The 18,889-nt window shown below is 48.2% G+C and overlaps 1 protein-coding gene across 1 annotated transcript in view; it reads right to left on the reverse strand.

Annotated features, from left to right (window-relative positions):
* Positions 1–18,889, reverse strand: part of KIRREL3 (kirre like nephrin family adhesion molecule 3) — a 312,230-nt gene that overhangs the window by 25,949 nt on the left and 267,392 nt on the right. The window contains exons 13-14 of the mRNA XM_065417046.1: positions 10,451–10,558; positions 636–745 (exon numbers count right to left, since the gene is read on the reverse strand). Of these exons, the coding sequence (XP_065273118.1) occupies positions 636–745; positions 10,451–10,558 (218 nt within the window). The remainder of the gene's footprint in view (positions 1–635; positions 746–10,450; positions 10,559–18,889) is intronic.

An 18,889-nucleotide genomic window follows, 5' to 3' on the forward strand; every position in this document is an offset into this window, starting at 1 on the left:
TAGCATCATGGTGGGGCATTGGCTCGCTACTGTCTGAGAGGAGTGCGCCACCACCTGACTCTCCCATGCCACTTCATGCAGTTCTCCTAACTCTCCCAGGAACACTGATGCCTCAGCTAGTGCCCCCTAAGAGGTGAGCGCCTGAGGCTCCTGCAGCTGCCGGTAATGACATGGCCAAGTGGCATGCTGGGAGGGCAGGACACTATCAAAATTAACAACCTCTACCTGCAAATGACTACATGCAAATATGCTTCTTGTGCACATATAAATCTCCAAGGCTTCTTTTCAGCCTAGCACAGTTGTTCCCCACTAATTAGTTGATTATTATATATTGTTCAACCTACTGTGCCTCCATTTGCAGTTTGCAGCAATTTCCTTATTGAGGTGGCAAACTTTCCTTGCAATTAGCCCTGTGGGCTGCTGAGCTATGCTAATAAACCTCTCCCGGCTCTTCCTCTTCATTAGCAAAGTTGCACGCGAGGAGTTTTTATGGCAGTGAAACTTACAAGTCGGCGTGACAGGTGCGAGATTTTGGCAGAGCAGCCATTGCCTTCGGCAGGCGTTAGTGCACCGACCTACACGTGCCTGCCCTCATTATTGTCAAAGGTTACACGGAGTGACACATAAATCCTTACCAGGAGCTGCTTGATCGTCGGGTGTTCTTCCGTCTCTCTGCCTGAGGCCGGCTCCTTATGTACAATCTCTACGCGGATATCGTTCTTGGCTGAAACCACGCCTTTCAGATCTGAGCAAAGAGAGAGCGAAGATGTTACTTGCATGCTGTCATGACAGCCGAGCAAACTCCCTCCCGACATATGTGATTATCAATAACAACTGTCAACATAAATAGATCCTATAGGAAAGAAATTGACTATCTCAGTGACATGTTCTTTGTTTGCCATTTGCAACTGGCGAACTGCAACCTGTTTTGCAAACATTAATTGAGCTTTGCAACATTTGACAAGGTACGTAAATAATATGTAGAGGTTGATTAGTACACCACTGAAATGCAGCCACCTCTGAGGTGGAGCATAGCAGTTATTTAACAGCGCAAAGCACAGCTTCTTGATGACAGGAAGTGAGGAATTATAGTGTGTCCAGTTGAATACAATCCTTTAGAACAAGTATTGGAGGCCTGTAGCCTAGAATTAGAAGTTCAGTCTCTGTTCATGAGCGAGGGCGAGGGATTATCATGGTACCAGCTTTGAAATGATGGAAGGTTCATAATGGTGATTCTAAAAGGGTTAGAGCATCTGGGAGCTAGGCAGTCTATGTGTGCATCCATGTTGACCTGAAGGATCAAAATGTGACTTCTACAATACCAGCAAGAAGCAGAATGCAAATGGGCCACTGAAGCTTTCCAAAAAGAACAGGAGTACTTGTGGCACCTTAGAGACTAACAAATGTATTTGAGCATAAGCTTTGTGGGCTAAAACCCACTTCACTTTTAGCCCAAGAAAGCTTATGCTCAAATAAATTTGTTAGTCTCTAAGGTCCACAAGTACTCCTGTTCTTTTTGCTGATACAGACTAACATGGCTACCACTCTGAAACCTGAAGCTTTCCAGTGTGTGATGCTGGAGGAATGTGGGCACGGAGATAATGTAATCTCTAAGGGTTACAAAAGGACAAGCCTCAGTTTTTACTTTCTCTGGTAGCATATTTTCACCCAAACCTCTGGCACCTATAACACTGAACTGGGAGTAGAACTGGGCAGGAGTTTTTCAATGGAAAATGCTGATGTGTCAAAATCACTACATGTTGCTGTGAAGAAATTTCTGGTCAAAGCCAGTGAAAGCGAAGAAGCAAGAGACTGCAGAATGGCCAATAGCTGAATGGTTACACACCCCGCTCCCCCCATCCATCCACACCCCCCGATTTCAGAAGCTCTAATTATGTTCCAATGCAGAACAAAATCAAATTCCAAAACCCCAGTGTTTTGCAAAACAGAATTCTTGTTTCCTAGCCGACCCTAACTGAGAGTTAAAATAGACATTTTCATGCTACTTCTGGCACATCCTCCTTTCGCTTGGGTTGAGAAAAGCATGGAGAGGCCTTTGCAACAAGAGGCTAAGTAATGAACAAAGAGTTAGCCACTGTTTTGGGAACCCCAACTGAGGCACGTGCAATTGCCCTACAGCCCCACCTGCATTAGTAGAGCATTAGGAAGGGAAATGGGATTTAGAGGCAAGGTTGTTTCGGGAAGAACTACTTCCTTTTGGTTTCCCAAAGGACGGCAGTAGCTCTTTGAAGAAGCTGTTTTGAAAAATAAAACCAAAGCCCCAAACAGCAGGCCTTAAAAAGAAGAAAGCTGAGGCTGAGATGGCAAGCAGCGATGGACATGAATCTAAACAGCCCTAAACTTTGAAGTTTGGCTCCAGACTGAGAGCTGGATCTGCATAACAGACTGGCTCTTGTCTCTCCAATGGGTTGAACCAAACCCCTAGGTTCTACCACCACCTAGCCTTTGACCCCTTCAGATCTGCACCCAAACGTGGTCAGGCCTCCTCTAACAATGATACACTTAGAAACAACTAGATTTTGAAGGTGTTCCAAAGAGATCCATTTAGTTAAATGTCCTATGCCACTGAGCTGAGCAGCAGCTGAGACCCACTTGATGCAGGGCACTCAACAGTTCTTAGAATTTTTTGGCCACTACTGAACTGGGCTGGATTTGAACCTATTATAGCTGAAAGGCTCCTTAGCTTGTTATCTCCTCCTCTGAGTCACTCCATCACTCTCATTCTATACTTTCCTTTAACCCTCGCCTGATAACGTATTCCTCTAAATCCAAATCTCGCCCTCTACCCCCGCCTCAGGCTGGCACGCAGGTAAGCCCCTGAAAGCAGCAGCATGGAACGTTCCAAGCCTTGAGATGCTAGAAGAATGATTTCGCTCTGTTTTTTCTGTTGCGGTTTCTTGTAGCTTCCTTTTTGCTGTCCTAGAGTAAGAATAATGTTCCTCGGGCTGCGGCCACCGCATTTAATCTCAAGGAAAAGCCAATTATTACCATGTAGAGCCGTTTCTCAGGGGGTTACCCTTAAATAACTTGTGGACTGGTCCTGTCATAAAAGAAACAATAACAAAGGTGTATTAAACTAGTTTAAAAGAATCGCCCCCCCGGGTAACTCTCCGCTTCCTGTATCTGTAATTTGTTTGTGATGTGCTTTGCTGCTTCTGCGTAAAGCAGGAACGGGAATTGCCTGCCCTAATCCCTGCTGTACAGGCCATAGCTGCGTCAGGCTTTTCCTGCTCTCTTGAGACGAAATAGGGTCCGACTAGCAGATTTCAAGAGCATCTCAGCTCCGCGATGGAGAAACTCTGACTTTATTACTGGGTCTCCTAGCACCTTCCGTGAGAAGCAGCACAGGATTGTTTGCTGCAGCACACACTACTGTTGTTTTAAATGATTCAACCAATGATCCCTTCATTAGCCTCCTGGAGAGACTAATCTACCATTTTCGTCCTGGTCTACACTAAAAAGTGAGGTTGGTGCAGCTACGTCACTCGGATCTGAAAAAATCAATGGGAGAATTCTTCCGTCAACCTAGCTACTACCTCTTTGGGCGGTGAGGTATCTATGCCAACAGGAAATCCCCTCCCGTCCCTGTAGTGAGGGTCTACACCAGAGGTGGGCAAACTACGGCCTGTGGGCCACATCCGGCCCGCCGGACTGTCCTGCCCAGCCCTTGAGCTCCTGGCCGAAGATGCTAGCCCCCAGCCCCTCCCCTGCTGTCTCCCCTCCCTCGCAGCTTCAGCTCGCCATGCCGCCAGCGTTCTGGGTGGCGGGGCTGCGAGCTCCTGCTGGGCAGCGCAGTGGCGTGGCTGGCTCCGGCCTGGCGGTGCGGCTGCCAGTCCTGCTGCTCTGAGTGGCATGGTAAGGGGGCAGGGAGTGGGGGGGTTGGATAAGGGGCAGGGGATCCCGGGCAGCAGTCAGAGGACAGGGAGCAGGGGGCGGTTGAATGGGGCGGAGGTTCTGGGGGTGCGGGGCTGTCAGGGGACAGGGAACAGGGTGGTTGGATAGGCGTGGGAGTCATGGAGGGCCTGTCAAGGGGTGGGGGGGTGGATGGGGTTAGGGCAGTCAGGGGACAGGGAGCGGGGGGGGTTGGGTAATGTCCCGGAGGAGGGCGGTTAGGGGACAAGGAGCGGGGGGGGGGTTGGATGAGTTGGAGAGTCTGAGGGGGGCAGTCAGGGTGCGGGAAGTGGGAGGGGGTGGATAGAGGGCAGGGGCCAGGCTGTTTGGGGAGGCACAGCCTTCCCTACCCGGCCCTCCATACAGTTTCAGAATCCTGATGTGGCCCTCAGGCCAAAAAGTTTGCCCAACCCTGGTCTACACCGAAGTGCTACAGAGGTGCCACTGTATCATTTCAACTGTAGACAAGCCCTTCTTGTTAGGGAATTACTGCTGCTATTCAGCCCAAATCTGTCTGTCTAGCCAATCATATCTTTGTTAATTTCATCCCATTATCCAAAATTATAACTAAGGCTCCGTGTTTGTCCCGGAGGTCACGGAAGTTACAGGTTCAGTCCTCTAGAGGCAAATGCCCTCAACTGGACATCTGCAAAGTGCATGCAAGATTTGGTGAAATGACTATCACTCCCTTACAGAGCAGATCTGCTCTGTAAAAATGACATGCTAAGAAGAGGGAGATTCCATATTTAGTGTCTCTCATTGACTCCAGTTTAACTGTATCCAACTTACATGATTAATTGTTGCCAGCCCTATAAACTACCTCTGGGATCTGAGAGTCAAGCTGGGTTGTTTTGTTTTATCACCAGTACTAAAAGTTCTACAGGCCAACTCCTTCCCTCAGTGACACCCATGAAACACTAGAGCCTTCAAATTATGTCACCTGTGGGATCCCCATTGCCGGCAGGTGTAATTGATTGGAACTTGGTAAACCATTCTGTTGCTAAAGCACAAAAAGAAACAGACTCCTAGTGACCTGTCCCAGAGCTGAGCTTGCGCTGCTGGGCTAACGGCAGCACAAAACAATAAAATGTACCTATGTCACTAAAGGCAGCAGCTCTGATGCTGAATACAAGCCGAGCAGCTCTGTTTAGTAGGAAGGTGCCATTTTTGCACACTAGAATCCCTTTGTTCCAATACCCCTCCCCTAGAGAAGCTCTATTCTGGGGCTCCAAGCACAGTTTTAGGGGATATACACTGGACCACCTTTGCCAGGGCTTAGCAGCCACTATCAGGGACAGGTTATCCAGTGCCCTGCACCCAGGAGCTCCCATCATGACACACTGGGCCACATTTTCTGAAGATGTGCACCCAAGTCTTTTAAAAATCTGCCCATTTATAATGGGAGCTAGGGATCTTTTGAAAATCTGGTCCCGTACGCTCAGCTGTTTCACAGCCAATTCTGGCTCTAAACCACCCCTCTGTGCCATTTTGTCCATGAGGCAAGCCAGCCTAGTCAACCATCAGCCACATCACTGCTACCCCAAGCATGGCCGCGAAGCACAAAGGTTACACACAGCCCTTCCTCTGGCATTCTGAGCGGCGCATTTCATTAGCACAACTGCCTCCTGCCAGGGCCGGCTCCAGGCACCAGCCGACCAAGCACATGTTGGGGCGGCACCTTGGGGCGGAGCGGCGCTCGGGTTTTTATTTATTTATTTATTGGTTCGTCGGGGCAGTGCTGGAGGGGTTTTTTTTTGTTTCCGCGCGCAGCACTCGGGGGGGGAGGCTTCGGGCAGCACAGCGCTCGGAGGGGGGCGGGGCTTCACGCAGGGGAGGCGGGGGCTGGTGCGGCGCTCGGAGGGGGCGGGGCTTCACGTGGGGGCGGGGCTTTGGGGGTGTGGTGCTCGGGGGGGCGGGGCTTTGGGCGGCGTTGGGGGGGTTCGGCTGTGCGGCGCTCGCGGGGCGGCGCTCTTCTTTTTTGCCTGGGGCGGCAAAAAAGTTAGAGCCGGCCCTGCTCCCGCACACATTGTTTATCAAGTGCCAGCCCAACTGAGGGGCTGTGCAGCAGCGTCCCTGTGACAGCATCTGCTGCCTGAGCAGGCTTTAACCCCACAAAGCTGTTTAAACAAACTGGAGAGAGCTCCCTTCTGCCTGAGTGGGGAACAGAACTGTTGGAGCAGGTTCCCAGACGGAAGGCAGGCTGTGGGACAGATGGCTGCACAGGAACAAATGCCCTGAGCTGAGCTTGGGCGTTTGATCTGTTTTCCTCATTTATTTATTGATTTTGGACCATGATCTGAACCTCTTTTGGCTTCGGCCCGTTAAAACTGAAGTTATTGAAAGGAAATCTCGCTTTTTGGCTAACGTCAATTACATCTCTGATGTGGCCTCCACCAGAGGACTCTCGCCTAGCTTTGTAGGGGGACAGGCTCTGTGATCTAACTGGCATGCACCAATCTTAAAACCAAGGCGCACCGGAGTCCCAGTTAAGAGTATGGGAGGCCCAGGTTGGGCGCCAATCCTGCCTAGATGTTTGCCTGGAGTTGAGCAAAGTATCTATTGACACATGGCCCCAATCACTGTATTACCTGCATGCCTCTAACATCAATGGCTTTATCCTCCACACCCCTGTGAGATGGAGAAGTATTATCACCCTCATTTTACAGATGGGGAAACTGAGGCACGGCCAGATGAAGTGATTTGCCCCAGGTCACACGGAGAGTTCATCGTAAAATGCATGCGTTAGCCTTGTATGTGAAGTTCTGAATTCCTGCCGTATAATGTAACTAGACCACGTTTAAGAAGACAGCCTAGCCTAGGTAAAGGTGATAAGAAGGGCTGTCCTAGACAAAGGACCATTTCCATATTAGCCATAAACAAAGCTAGCAAGCAAAACTAGTGGGGTTTGCTTTGAGCCTGAACTCAAGCGCCAGAAAATTAACATGGCTCCTGCACCCCAGAGAGGCCCAGGAGACTGAGCTCCCAGGAGGCCTCCCTGTCTTTGAAAACAAAGGCAATTCTTTGCGAGTATGAGGGACAGAGAGATGCCAGCTTCATCTTCTTATGAAGATAAGGGAAACCAGCACCTCATACTTCTGTGGACAGTCCTGACAGAGAGACAGTCAGCCATGCTGGACCAAAAGTAATTGGTGAGCGAAACCATCTTAAACAAAGTCTGTAGCTTCCTCCATTAAGTTTTAGATGTGTTTTCACTTCTATTTGCTGGTAACCAGCTCTGCCGTTATTTATTGTACTTGGCATCACTTAACCAATGTCCTGTTGTGAATAAACTTTAATCTAAACCAACCCAGGATTGTGTTTGAAATGAAGGAATTGTTAAGTCCCGTTACCGTGGCAAACTGCTGGGTATGGTCTCTTCAAGGCGCAAGCAAACCTTATTATTTCTCGGCGTGCTCCAGGAGGGGGGCTGGCCACTTCCACACAGGTGATTTTGGGGACAGTCAGAACTGGAGGTGTGTTGGGGTCATCCTGCCAGGTGTGACCAAAGCTGGTGGACTGCAGGGTGGGGCTGTTGTTTGGTAGGTAGGCAGCTGAGGTCCAAAGCACTGACCCACGGTTGCACAGCAGAGACACGCAGGATTCAGCATGCTTGTCTGCTGGCTGGCTGTGACCAGAGCAGCGGAGCATTTAAGGCACTCAGGGTTACAGGCAGACAGTGACACAGCCCCTCGCTGCTCTGGACTGCACCCCAAAAGGCGACAGCCATACATTTCATGTGTAGCTTGCTTCATGCTCACTCGGTTTTTTCATGCCCCCCATGGGGCCAAGATCTGCTCTCGGTTACAGCCATGCAACACCACTGAAATCCATGGAAGCTTTGTATGTTCAGAACTGGGTCATTTCTTGAGGTGCCTAGTCTGAAGCACCCAAGTTTAAAATCACTCAAGCACAGCAGCAGTGCAACCCCGCCGCTGCCCCATTTCCCCATATCCTGCCAGGTACGGAGGTCAGAGCAACAGTTACCCTGCGTAGCCCAGATGTGCCATCAGTGACAACAGCTGTTATCCCCATTATACAGATGGGGCGCTGAGGCACAAAGAGACGAAGGCCCAGATCCTCAGAGGTGCCATTGAAACCAATGGGTGGAAGGTGCCTGAACACCTTTGAGGATGTGGGAAAAAGTGGAGATGTTCCTTTGCTGAAGGGCATGAGGAATCTTTGAGAGCTAAGGCAGACCTACCACAGCACAGAGAGCCAGACAGCAGGCAACCTCTGAATTCTACTCCAAAGGTTTGAGAGAGCAGGCAGCAGCATGCCAGTTGCTATTCCAACTGTCGTAGCCTTTGAGTAACTGACACGTTCAATCCCTGGCATTGCTTCCCGCTCTAAGCCTTGGCGCCTCCACTGCATATCCGATCTATCATCATCGCATTAATGTTAGAGTGTATGTCCCGAAAAGAACCCAGCACCATCTGGTTCCATCAAATAAGAAGCGTATAATGAGCCACATGCACCCCCCTCCTCGGGATGATACAGTGCGTGTGTGGCTATCTAAAAGCGACGGGGAAAAGCATGGCTGATTATGTCTGACCATTGACATGGTAACAACAATTTGGCCCATTTTCTGTCAGGCTGCTTGAATCACACATCGTCGCTGAACAATTCCAGCGAAACTGAACTGGCTCGTCTCCGGTCCATCAGAACTAGTTACCAAAATGCAAGATGAATGACTGCCCAAGATTTAATTTGCTAATATCTGCAAGAGCCGCTAATGGGGTTTCGGAGAGTTCAAAACCAGACGTCATTATTGCTCTTAAAAGTGCACACGTTGCTGCTGTACGAGGCCAGCCGTTTGTTACCCAAGTCCAGGAGGAATTGGGGCTCTTTGATTTCTTTGCAAACAATCAAAAAGGAAAACCAACTGCGTTTCGCTGGCAACTAAACAAAGAGCTTATGAACAGCTTTGGCGGGGCTGTTTCTATTGCAGAGTCCCTCTAGCTGGAAGCACTATCAAGGATTGCTTGTTCTCTAACGCTGTTTTAGATGCTCAAAACAATCACGCTCCTTTCCCTCATGGGTTGATTCTTTTTCATGTAGCCAACAATCATGCTTTAATTTCTCTGTGTTTTTTTTAATGAGGCAACATGATCCTGAGCTGTTTACCCCTTCATTCCTTTACCTGCGCCTTTCATGTCATTTTAATGTATAGTCCCACTACAGCAAAGCACATAACACCCTGGGCCCTACAAAAACACCAGAGACTGGAATTTCTTATTATGAACATGCATATTTTAGAATGATAAAGTGGACTAAAAAAATAGAATCTGGAACACACTTTGCACCCGCTCCTAGTTCAGAAGCCGAAACTACTTCAATATTTGTATCCTGCCTGCATGACATAACTTTACCATGAGGGAGTATCATCCAGTGGTTAGAGTAGGGTGCTGGGGCTCTTGGATTCCATTCCCAGCTGTGTCACTAATTCTTTGTATGAGGTTGAAAGGCACTCAGCTGCCCCGTGCCTCAGTTTCCCCCTCACTAAAGCAGAGGCGGTTTGTTGCTTAACAAATGACAGCCAGAGTGATTCTATCATTTAAATCAGCACAACGGAGATCAGAATTTGGCCCATCTGGTTTTTGAAGTGCATTCAAACCCTCTCCTGGAAGGTGCCTTGGGAGCGCAAAGTAGTGTGGAACATTCTGTAGCCACATGTGATAGACAGATTGCCTCGGTGTCAGGCTGGTGAATTCAAGATGGAATTCCTCTGTGAATTACCCTGTTCGCTTCTTACATACCCACTCGCCCAGTGTCCTCTCTTCTTCGCCTGCCGGTAAGGCTCCCACCGCACAAGTGGGTATTGCAGTCTGCATTTCCTGCAGGGTAGACAAGCCTCAGGCCCCCAAGACTCCACCCGGCCAGTGGCCTGCAGACCCTCTGCTGGATGAAGCCACCATCAGTGTTGCTCTATGAACAGATTGGCCAGCCGTCAGGCTGCTGATGCATTGTAGGTCAGGTTGCCACCACCTCTGCACGACATCTCCCCGAGACAAGAGTTTAGCACAGTCTGTTAGCTCAGGGGGCTGGCCCTCGGATAGGCGACTTGTTGCTGCTATAGACTCAACCCAGAGCTGAGGGACCCAAAGAGTTTGTTACCATTGATTGTTTGTTTGGCTTGGCTGATCTCAGACAAGTTCTTAGCAGGCAGGTGTCCCCATCAGTCTACAGACATACACCTGGCAGAGCCATGCATTTGCATTCCCCTTTCATCCTGAGATCAAGGGAGGGACAGCACCTGGGAAGCTCCCATTGCTGTCCCCCGTGCTCTCATAGAATCATAGAAGATTCGGGTTGGAAGGGACCTCAGGAGGTCAACTAGTCCAACCCCCTGCTCAAAGCAGAACCAATCCCCAGACAGATGTTTGCCCCAAATCCCTAAATGCCCACCTCATTTCCAGCAGGCCAATGCTCAAACCACTGAGCTATCCTTCCCCCGTATACACAGGTGAGCTCGGTTTCCAGGACTCTCAGTCCGACCCCAGCGGTTGTGTTTAAAATGAAAGAAAGGGAAGGCACTTACTTCTCTGCGAGCGTGCGCAGCAGAAGGCTACGATGGTGGCCATCAGCACCAGGAATGCCACGCCGGCCCCCACAGCGACGCCTATGATCACCGCCATCGGCACTGACTCTGCAAGAGGAACGAGGGAGCCAGTGAAGTGTCTGAGTACTACCTTCCCCTGCCCCGCTGCCTAACCCCCCCTGGCCGCCATAACCCCACTCCTGGCGAGTGTTGGGTCTGTGCACTGGCTTCTTAGCTCTCCAGCCCATCCCCACCCAATAACTATGCTGGTCTTGGACCGGGTGGATGACGCATAGTGCAACAGAAATGAGCTTGACTGTAACTTGACTGTCCTCGGGAAGACACAGTGTGTCAGAGAGAAGACATGTACAAGTATGACTCGCTTCGCTGGCCCCTGGATAGCTCCGTTGCTCTGCTCTAAATGGGGAAGGGGGTGGGATTCCAAAGAGTCCTCCGAAACGTAAGGTCAGCCGCATTGGCTGAGCTGTGTTGGGAGGCTAAGACTGGAAGAGCAGGGTGCTGCAACTCAAGATGAAGGTGCCTTGGCTGGGCTCTGGATTGGAACAGCGGAGCTGGTGGAGTGATCAGGGAGAGGGTGCTCCATGTTTGTGTATTTATGCCCATGATGAATTTGTTTTTTAGCTCCCTGCTGGGATTTTCAGCCTGCAAAGCTGATTTTTGGAAGCAGTGCCAGACCACATTTTGCAACAGAAAAAAAAATCATTTTTAGGGAAGTCTGTAAGTTGGTCCGAACAATCTTGTGATCCCCTGGCAAATCTCTAACGAGATCATCACCCAAGCACGTCTACTGAATAGCCCATGTTAATATTGCGATTATTTAACACAATTATATCTGGTTGTCGACATTTAATGCTGCCCAGGTCTGACCCAAACCTCACTGAAGGCAGAGGAAAGATTCCCACTGACATCAATAGGCTATGGGTAAGAGCTCATCTAAATAGTGGGTATATGGTAGAGCCCATACCCTTGCAGTGAGATCCATTTCCTTGGGAGTTGCATCATGCCTCACCATCAAAGCTCCTTTCTAAATGACTGCTCCATCTCGTTCTGGGGACCCCACCTCATGGCAAAAGATGTTGTGCATGCTGCTAACTTAACTGGGCATGTTCCATTTTAGACACTAGCTACCTATTACTGCCAAAGATCCCAGCAGAGGGCAAGCAGAGGGGACTAAGACAAGGAAGGCAGCTCGGGAATTATTGCAAGAAAGAAACAGCCAAGCTGGAATCAGATTTATGTCCCTTTCTTCTTGTTATTTTTTAGAGATGGGACCAACCAAACTATGGCTTCAGCACATTCTTCCCTACGTTTATTAGGAACTGGGGAAACTTTTGGGAAAGGGGGAGCCTATACAGGAAGGATGGGCTCCACCTAAACCAAAATGGAACCAGATTGCTGGCACTTGGTCATAGAGCAGTTTTTAAACTAAGGGCTGGGAGAAAGCTGACAGGTGCGGAGGAGTACGTGGTTTGGGCAGAGACATCCCTTAGGGGAGGATCTATTAATGGAGATTCTCTATGTTCTCGTAAGGAGGAGAGGATGGAAGATGATAAAATACGGGTAGGCTCTGCTGAGAAACAGTCAAATGAAGAAGAGTCCCATTCAATTACATCATGTAATGGCAGACAGCTAAAAAGTGACAAGTTTTTAAAGTGCTTATATACAAATGCTAGAAGTCTAAATAATAAGATGGGTGAACTAGAGTGCCTCATATTAAATGAGGATATTGATATCATAGGCATCACAGAAATGAGGATAATCAATGGGAAACAGTAATACCAGGGTACAAAATATATCGGAAGGCCAGTAAAGGTCATGCTGGTGGGGGAGTGGCACTATACGTGAAAGAAAGCGTAGAATCAAATGAAGAAAAATCTTAAATGAACCAAATTATACCATAGAATCTCTATGGATAGTAATTCCATGCTTGAATAATAAGAATATAGCAGTAGGGATATACTACCTACTACCTGACCAGAATGGTGACAGTGACTGTGAAATGCTCAGGGAGATTAGAGAGGCTATAAAAAACTCAATAATAATGGGGGATTTCAACTATCCCCATATCGACTGGGTACCTGTCACTTCAGGAAGGGATGCAGAGATAAAATTTCTTGACACTTTAAATGACTGCTTCTTGGAGCAGCCAGTCCTGGAACCCACAAGAGGAGAGGCAATTCTTGATTTGAACCTAAGTGGAGCACAGGATCTGGCCCAAGAGGTGAACATAGCTGGACCGCTTGGTAATAGTGACCATAATATAATTAAATTTAACATCCCTGTGGTGGGGAAAACTCCACAGTGGCCCAACACAGTAGCATTTAATTTCAGAAAAAGGAACTACACAAAAATGAAGACGTTAGTTAAACAGAAATTAAAAGGTACAGCGCCAAAAGTGAAATCCCTGCAAGCTGCATAGAAACTTTTTAAAGACACCATAACAGAGGTTCAACTTAAATGTATACCCCAAATTAAAAAACATAGTAAGAGAACCAAAAATGTGCCACTGTGGCTAATCAACAAAGTAAAAGAAGCAGTGAGAGGCAAAAAGGCATCCTTTAAAAAGTGGAAGTTAAATCCTAGTGAGGAAGATAGAAAGAAGCATAAACTCTGGCAAATGAAGTGTAAAAATATAATTAGGAAGGTCAAAAAAGAATTTGAGGAACAGTTAGCCAAAGACTCAAAAAGTAATAGCAAATTTGTTTTTGAGTACATCAGAAGCAGGAAGCCTGCTAAACAACCAGTGGGGCCACTGGACGATCGAGATGCTAAAGAAACACTCAAGGACGATAAAGCCATTGTGGAGAAACTAAATGAATTCTTTGCATCGGTCTTCACAGCTGAGGATGTGAGGGAGATTCCCAAACCCGAGCCATTCTTTTTAGATGACAAATCTGAGGAACTGTCCCAGATTGAGGTGTCATTAGAGGAGGTTTTGGAACAAATTAATAATCTAAACAGTAATAAGTCACCAAGACCAGATGGTATTCACCCAAGAGTTCTGAAGGAACTCAAATGTGAAATTGCAGAACTACTAACTGTAGTTTGAACCTATCATTTAAATCAGCTTCTGTACCAAATGATTGGAGGATAGCTAATGTGATGCCAATTTTTAAAAAGGGCTCCAGAAGTGATCCCAGCAATTACAGGCCAGTAAGCCTGAATTCAGTACCGGGCAAATTGGTTGAAACTATATTAAAGAACAGAATTGTCAGACACATTGACTCTTCCCCAACAAATTATGTTCATCTATGTGGTTTTTGTAAAGGGAAATCATACCTCACCAATCTACTAGAATTCTTTTAGGGGGTCAATAAGCATGTGGACAAGGGGGATTCAGTGGATATCGTGTACTTAGATTTCCAGACAGCCTTTGCCAAGATCCCTCATCAAAGATTCTTAAGCAAAGTAAGCTGTCATGGGATAAGAGGGAAGGTCCTCTCATGGATTGGTAACTGGTTAAAAGGTAGGAATAAATGGTCAGTATTCAGAATGGAGAGCGGTAAATAGTGTGTCCCCTAGGAGTCTGTACTGGGACCAGTCCTATTCAACATATTCATAAATGATCTGGAAAAAGAGTAAACAGTGAGGTGGCAAAATGTACAGATGATACAAAATTACTCAAGATAGTTAAGTCCAAAGCAGACTGCGAAGAGCTACAAAAGGATCTCACAAAACAGCAGATGAAATTAAATGTTGATAAATGCAAAGTAATGCCCATTGGGAAACATAATCCCAACTATACATATAAAATGATGGGGTCTAAATTAGCTGTTACCACTCAAGAAAGAGATCTTGGAGTCACTGTGGATAGTTCTCTGAAAACATCCACTTAATGTGCAGCGGCAGTCAAAAAAACGAACAGAATGTTGGGCATCATTAAGAAAGGGATAGACAATAAGACAGAAAATATCATATTGCCTCCATATAAATCCATGGTACGCCCACACCTTGAATACTGCGTGCAGATGTGGTCACCCCGTCTCAAAAAAGATATATTGGAATTGGAAAAGGTTCAGAAAAGGGCAACAAAAATGATTAGGGGTATGGAACGGCTTCCGTATGAGGAGAGATTAATAAGATTGGGATTTTTCAAATAAGGGGGGATATGATAGAAGTCTATAAAATTATGACTGGTATTGAGAAAGTAAATAAGGAAGTGTTATTTACTCCTCCTCATAACACAAGAACTAGGGATCACCAAATGAAGTTAATAGGCAGCATGTTTAAAACAAACAAGAGGAATTATTTCTTCACACAACGCCCAGTCAACCTGTGAAACTCTTTGCCAGAGGATGTTGTGAAGGCTAAGACTATAACAGGGTTCAAAAAAGAACTAGACAAGTTTATGGAGGATAGGTCCATCAATATCTATTAGCCAGGATGGGAAGGGATGGTGTCCCTAGCCTCTGTTTGCCAGAAGCTGGGAATAGGCGACGGGATGGATCACTTGATGATTACCTGTTCTGTTTATTCCCTCTGGGGAACCTGGCACTGGTCACTGTTGGAAGACAGGATACTGGGCTAGATGGATCTTTGGTCTGACCCAGTATGGCCGTTCTTATGTATGCCCCTCCCAAAAATAGGGGCAGAGGTGAAAGTGGGCCGGTATGGCGTACTGGTAAGAAGTGGCCGCCACTACTGGCCTGTACACAGATGATGTTAAACGTCGCTGCCCCTCCCCCCCCCCATGGCTGCCGACGGGTAGGCACCCTACTGGCAGGGCCGCCAAAGGAGGGCTGGGGGGGAAAAGGGGCAGCTGCCCGGTGGCCCGGCAACTTAAAAGGTCAATCCCACAGCCCCGCCCCTTCCGCTCGAGGCCCCGCCTCTTCCAGGGGCCCGAAGGTGAGCCCCCCCATACTGATAAGTAATTTATCTTACTTTCACCCCTGCCTAGGGGGGATCTGGGTCCAACGTTTGCAAATGGGCCCCAGATCCGACCAGTGCCCTCACCAAATGCTGAGGATTTGAAATGGGCATTCAAAACCCACAGCTGGAGCCCTGAGGGTCTCAATGCTGTGCAATGATGGGCAATAGCCAACAGCAGGCACCACAGCTTGGTGACAGAGGGCAAAATGGGGCCATGTTTACAGGGAGCTGCGAATGCCACATATGCATCCACTGTAAGAAGTTTGTGAAAGCCGGAGGGCTGGTTCCCAGGATTTCCTATTCTATTAGGGACTTACAGAGCCCCCACTTCTGTGGTAGCCGAGCTACTGTACTTCACCCCACTGTACAGACGGGGTGCTGATGCTCAGAGAAACTAAGGAACTTGCCCAAGGAGATAAGAAGCCTGTGGCCGAGCAGGGTCTTGAAGGCCGGTCTACTTCTCCTAGCTTAGCAACTTAACCGCTGGGCCATCCTTCCTCCCTATTGGCTGGCCCGGGGGGATTGATGGGGCCACTCGGGAGCCAGGTGACTTTAAGACGGACCCTTCCTACTCTGTAGCTGCTCCCAGCATGTGCCTAAGCAGCCTTTACTAGCACGGAGACGGTTACATTTGTTAACTGCAAAGGAGCCGATTCAGCTATGGGGCAGTGAGCTGGGTTCTCTTCTGCCTCAGGCGTCACCAGCCGAATGCTCAGCTCCGCTCCAGCTGTGGGGTTGGTTTTCCTTGCTGCTGATGTGAGGAGCGGTTAGGGAAACAAGGCCTTTCGACTTGGCAAATGAGCCAATTTGATCTGGAATCACGGAGAGATAATGAATATATGAAATGCCACAGTGCCACTGGGAACGCTTCCTTCTCGCTGCACCTTGACTCTTTTGTGTGCGCCCTCCTGGGGGGCTTTCCCCAGTCACCGCTGTCTGCCGTTATTACAGGAGCACGGTGACGATCACCCACTGGAAATCCTTAGTGCTCCCTGCATAAATCAGCTGCTGCGTCGAGGCTGAGGGTTTGTGACACTCGCGGGTGACGTTTGGGTTTGGAGAACATGGCCTGGGCTCACAAAACACCTTCTCCTCTAATCTAAACCTGGCGCTTTCATTTTCCCCAGAAGCGAGTCAAGCTGTAGCTAAGGGGAGGGCTGTGCTCTGTGTGAGGACTGGTCAAACCTCCCCAAGCTTATGGTGGCGACATGAGAGAGTTGCATGGGGTACACAGTAACATGGTAAATTGATCCGGAGTATCCCCATCTGTAACAGCGCCATCACACTGTTCTACTGTCTCAAACACAGGAGATGGGGGGAACCTGGAGAAACTGCAAGCAGGAAGCTTAGCAGGGCCAGATTCATAGTCCACTTCGAACCAGGGGCTTATGGGACGGGAGTGGAGGACCATCGTGTCTCAATTTTTAGGGCTGCCCATGGCTGCGTGTCTCCACCGCAATACATGTTATCAGCAACCCTGGGCTCTGCTCTGTAGCTCAGGGCAGCTTCATCATGTGGCAATGACAAAGGCGTGGGGCTGTATGAATGGGGGGCACGGCAAGGGGAAAAACTGCACTTCAGACCGAGTTGAAGTTGCAGTGAAGACAATCTAAACTGTGCACACCTCCTCCCCTCTGAGTTCGGGTGAGGAATAATTTATTCTGGTTTGGATAAAACCGATTTGCAATAGACTTAATCTATATCAATACATGCCACTCTTAAACCCAAATCAGTGTCCACCTAGTAGTTTGCATGACATCGGTTTAAATAACTGCAAGCCAAATCGGTTTCAATACACACCTGAAGTCCAATTAGTGCTACTTTCTCATGCAGACACATTCTAAATGGCCTGTTTACTCTGTCCTGGACTATGGTGCCATCACGATGTGTGTGCAATCATAGACTATCAGGGTTGGAAGGGACCTCAGGAGGTCATCTAGTCCAACCCCCTGCTCAAAGCACTGATATCCAATCCACTGATATCACTAGGATCTGTCTCTTTCCCCATCTCTGCTCTTTTGCTCAGGCCAGATCTACACTACAGTATGACTTTGGTATAACTACGTTGCTCAGGGTTGTTAAAAATCCCCCCCCTTGAGTGACAGTTATACCGACCTTAACACCCCAGGTAGACAGCCCCTCTCATGAAGGTGGATGAACTAAGCCGATGGGAGACGTGGTGTCTTCACTAAAGTGCTACAGCTGTGCCAATGCAGCATTTTAAGTGTAGACCTGCCCTCAGTCTCGTCCAAATGGATCAACACCCAATACCACGGCCCCAGTGCCACTAACCCAAGTTCAGGCTGAACTTTCAAACCCACGGCATTTGAGTGGGCTCAGAGTTAGGCAAAAAGATCTTTGCCCATCCCTAGTTCATCTTGAATTCCTGGCGCTGACATAGAGTGGAAGCTAATCCTTACAGCCCTCCCTTCTCAAGAAGTGGAGGGATTAGTCAGTGAAAATAAGTTACTTTCTAGATGCAAATTGGTTCTGCTCATGCGGGTCTGCCTTGTAAATGAACAATTTGCTAGGAAGTCTAGAGAAAAAATGTCCCCATGCTTCACTCGCCTGTGCAAATGGAGGTTGTTAATACTGGTGGACATAGATCCATAGATTATAAAACCAGAATGGACCACTGTGATCACCGAGTCTGACCTTCTGCATAACAGAGGCCAGAGGACTTCCCTGAATTAATTCCTGTTTGAACAAGAGCAGATCTTTTAGGACAACATCCAGTCTTGATGTAAAGACCGATTTGCACATTGAGGACATGAGATCGAACAACAGACCTTCCTGGAAACCCAAGGGAAGTGACTTAGGGTAAGAGTGAGTACCCACTAAGAGTGTCGGAGGGGTTCTCCTCTGACTGTTCTGGGTCAAAGGTCAAATTGAAAAGGTCAGAGGCCAAGCCGAGAGCTTATTGCAAGTTTAGCAGGGAAATGATCTTTCCAGTGGCCCATGGTGCGACTTGCAGTTACTATTAGTCTAGGAGGGGATCAAGGTCAAGCCTCCATCTGTTCAGAACCCTTGGACACCTCTGTATATTTCACTCTCCTCCCTGTAGAAGTAAAGAGGGCAGAAGGGGATGTCCAGGCAGGGTTGTCCTGACTCATTGATGTATACTGGCTGCTGCAGGCATTTGTTGTAGTTCTCGGACCACACGGGGGTGGATAGTTCCCTCCAACTGCCAGTCTAGGCTGGCCTTGGCAGAGCCATGGGGGTGCATAACACAAGAGACCATGGGAGACACATGCACTATTCACCATGGACACTGGTTTCCATTGACTGCTCTTTGTGTGCTAAGGTGGTAGGGCAATAAGTGTTATAGAAATGCCCATGAGAAAAAAATCTAGCAGTCACTGATCCCATCTACAGCTTTAAGGTCAACTCGTTCTGGCTACTTCAAGGGTCCTTAGCTCATTCAGTGTTTTAGAGCATACACCAGCTATCACAGGTGTATTCCCCTGTTTTCTTTTGCCCTCAGTAGGGCTGGACAAGCAATTTACTGGGTGGATTTAGCCTGTTTCTTCTGTTTGCGGATTATCTGCA

Source organism: Emys orbicularis, chromosome 15 (assembly GCF_028017835.1).
Source record: "Emys orbicularis isolate rEmyOrb1 chromosome 15, rEmyOrb1.hap1, whole genome shotgun sequence".
Lineage (NCBI taxonomy): Eukaryota > Metazoa > Chordata > Testudines > Emydidae > Emys > Emys orbicularis.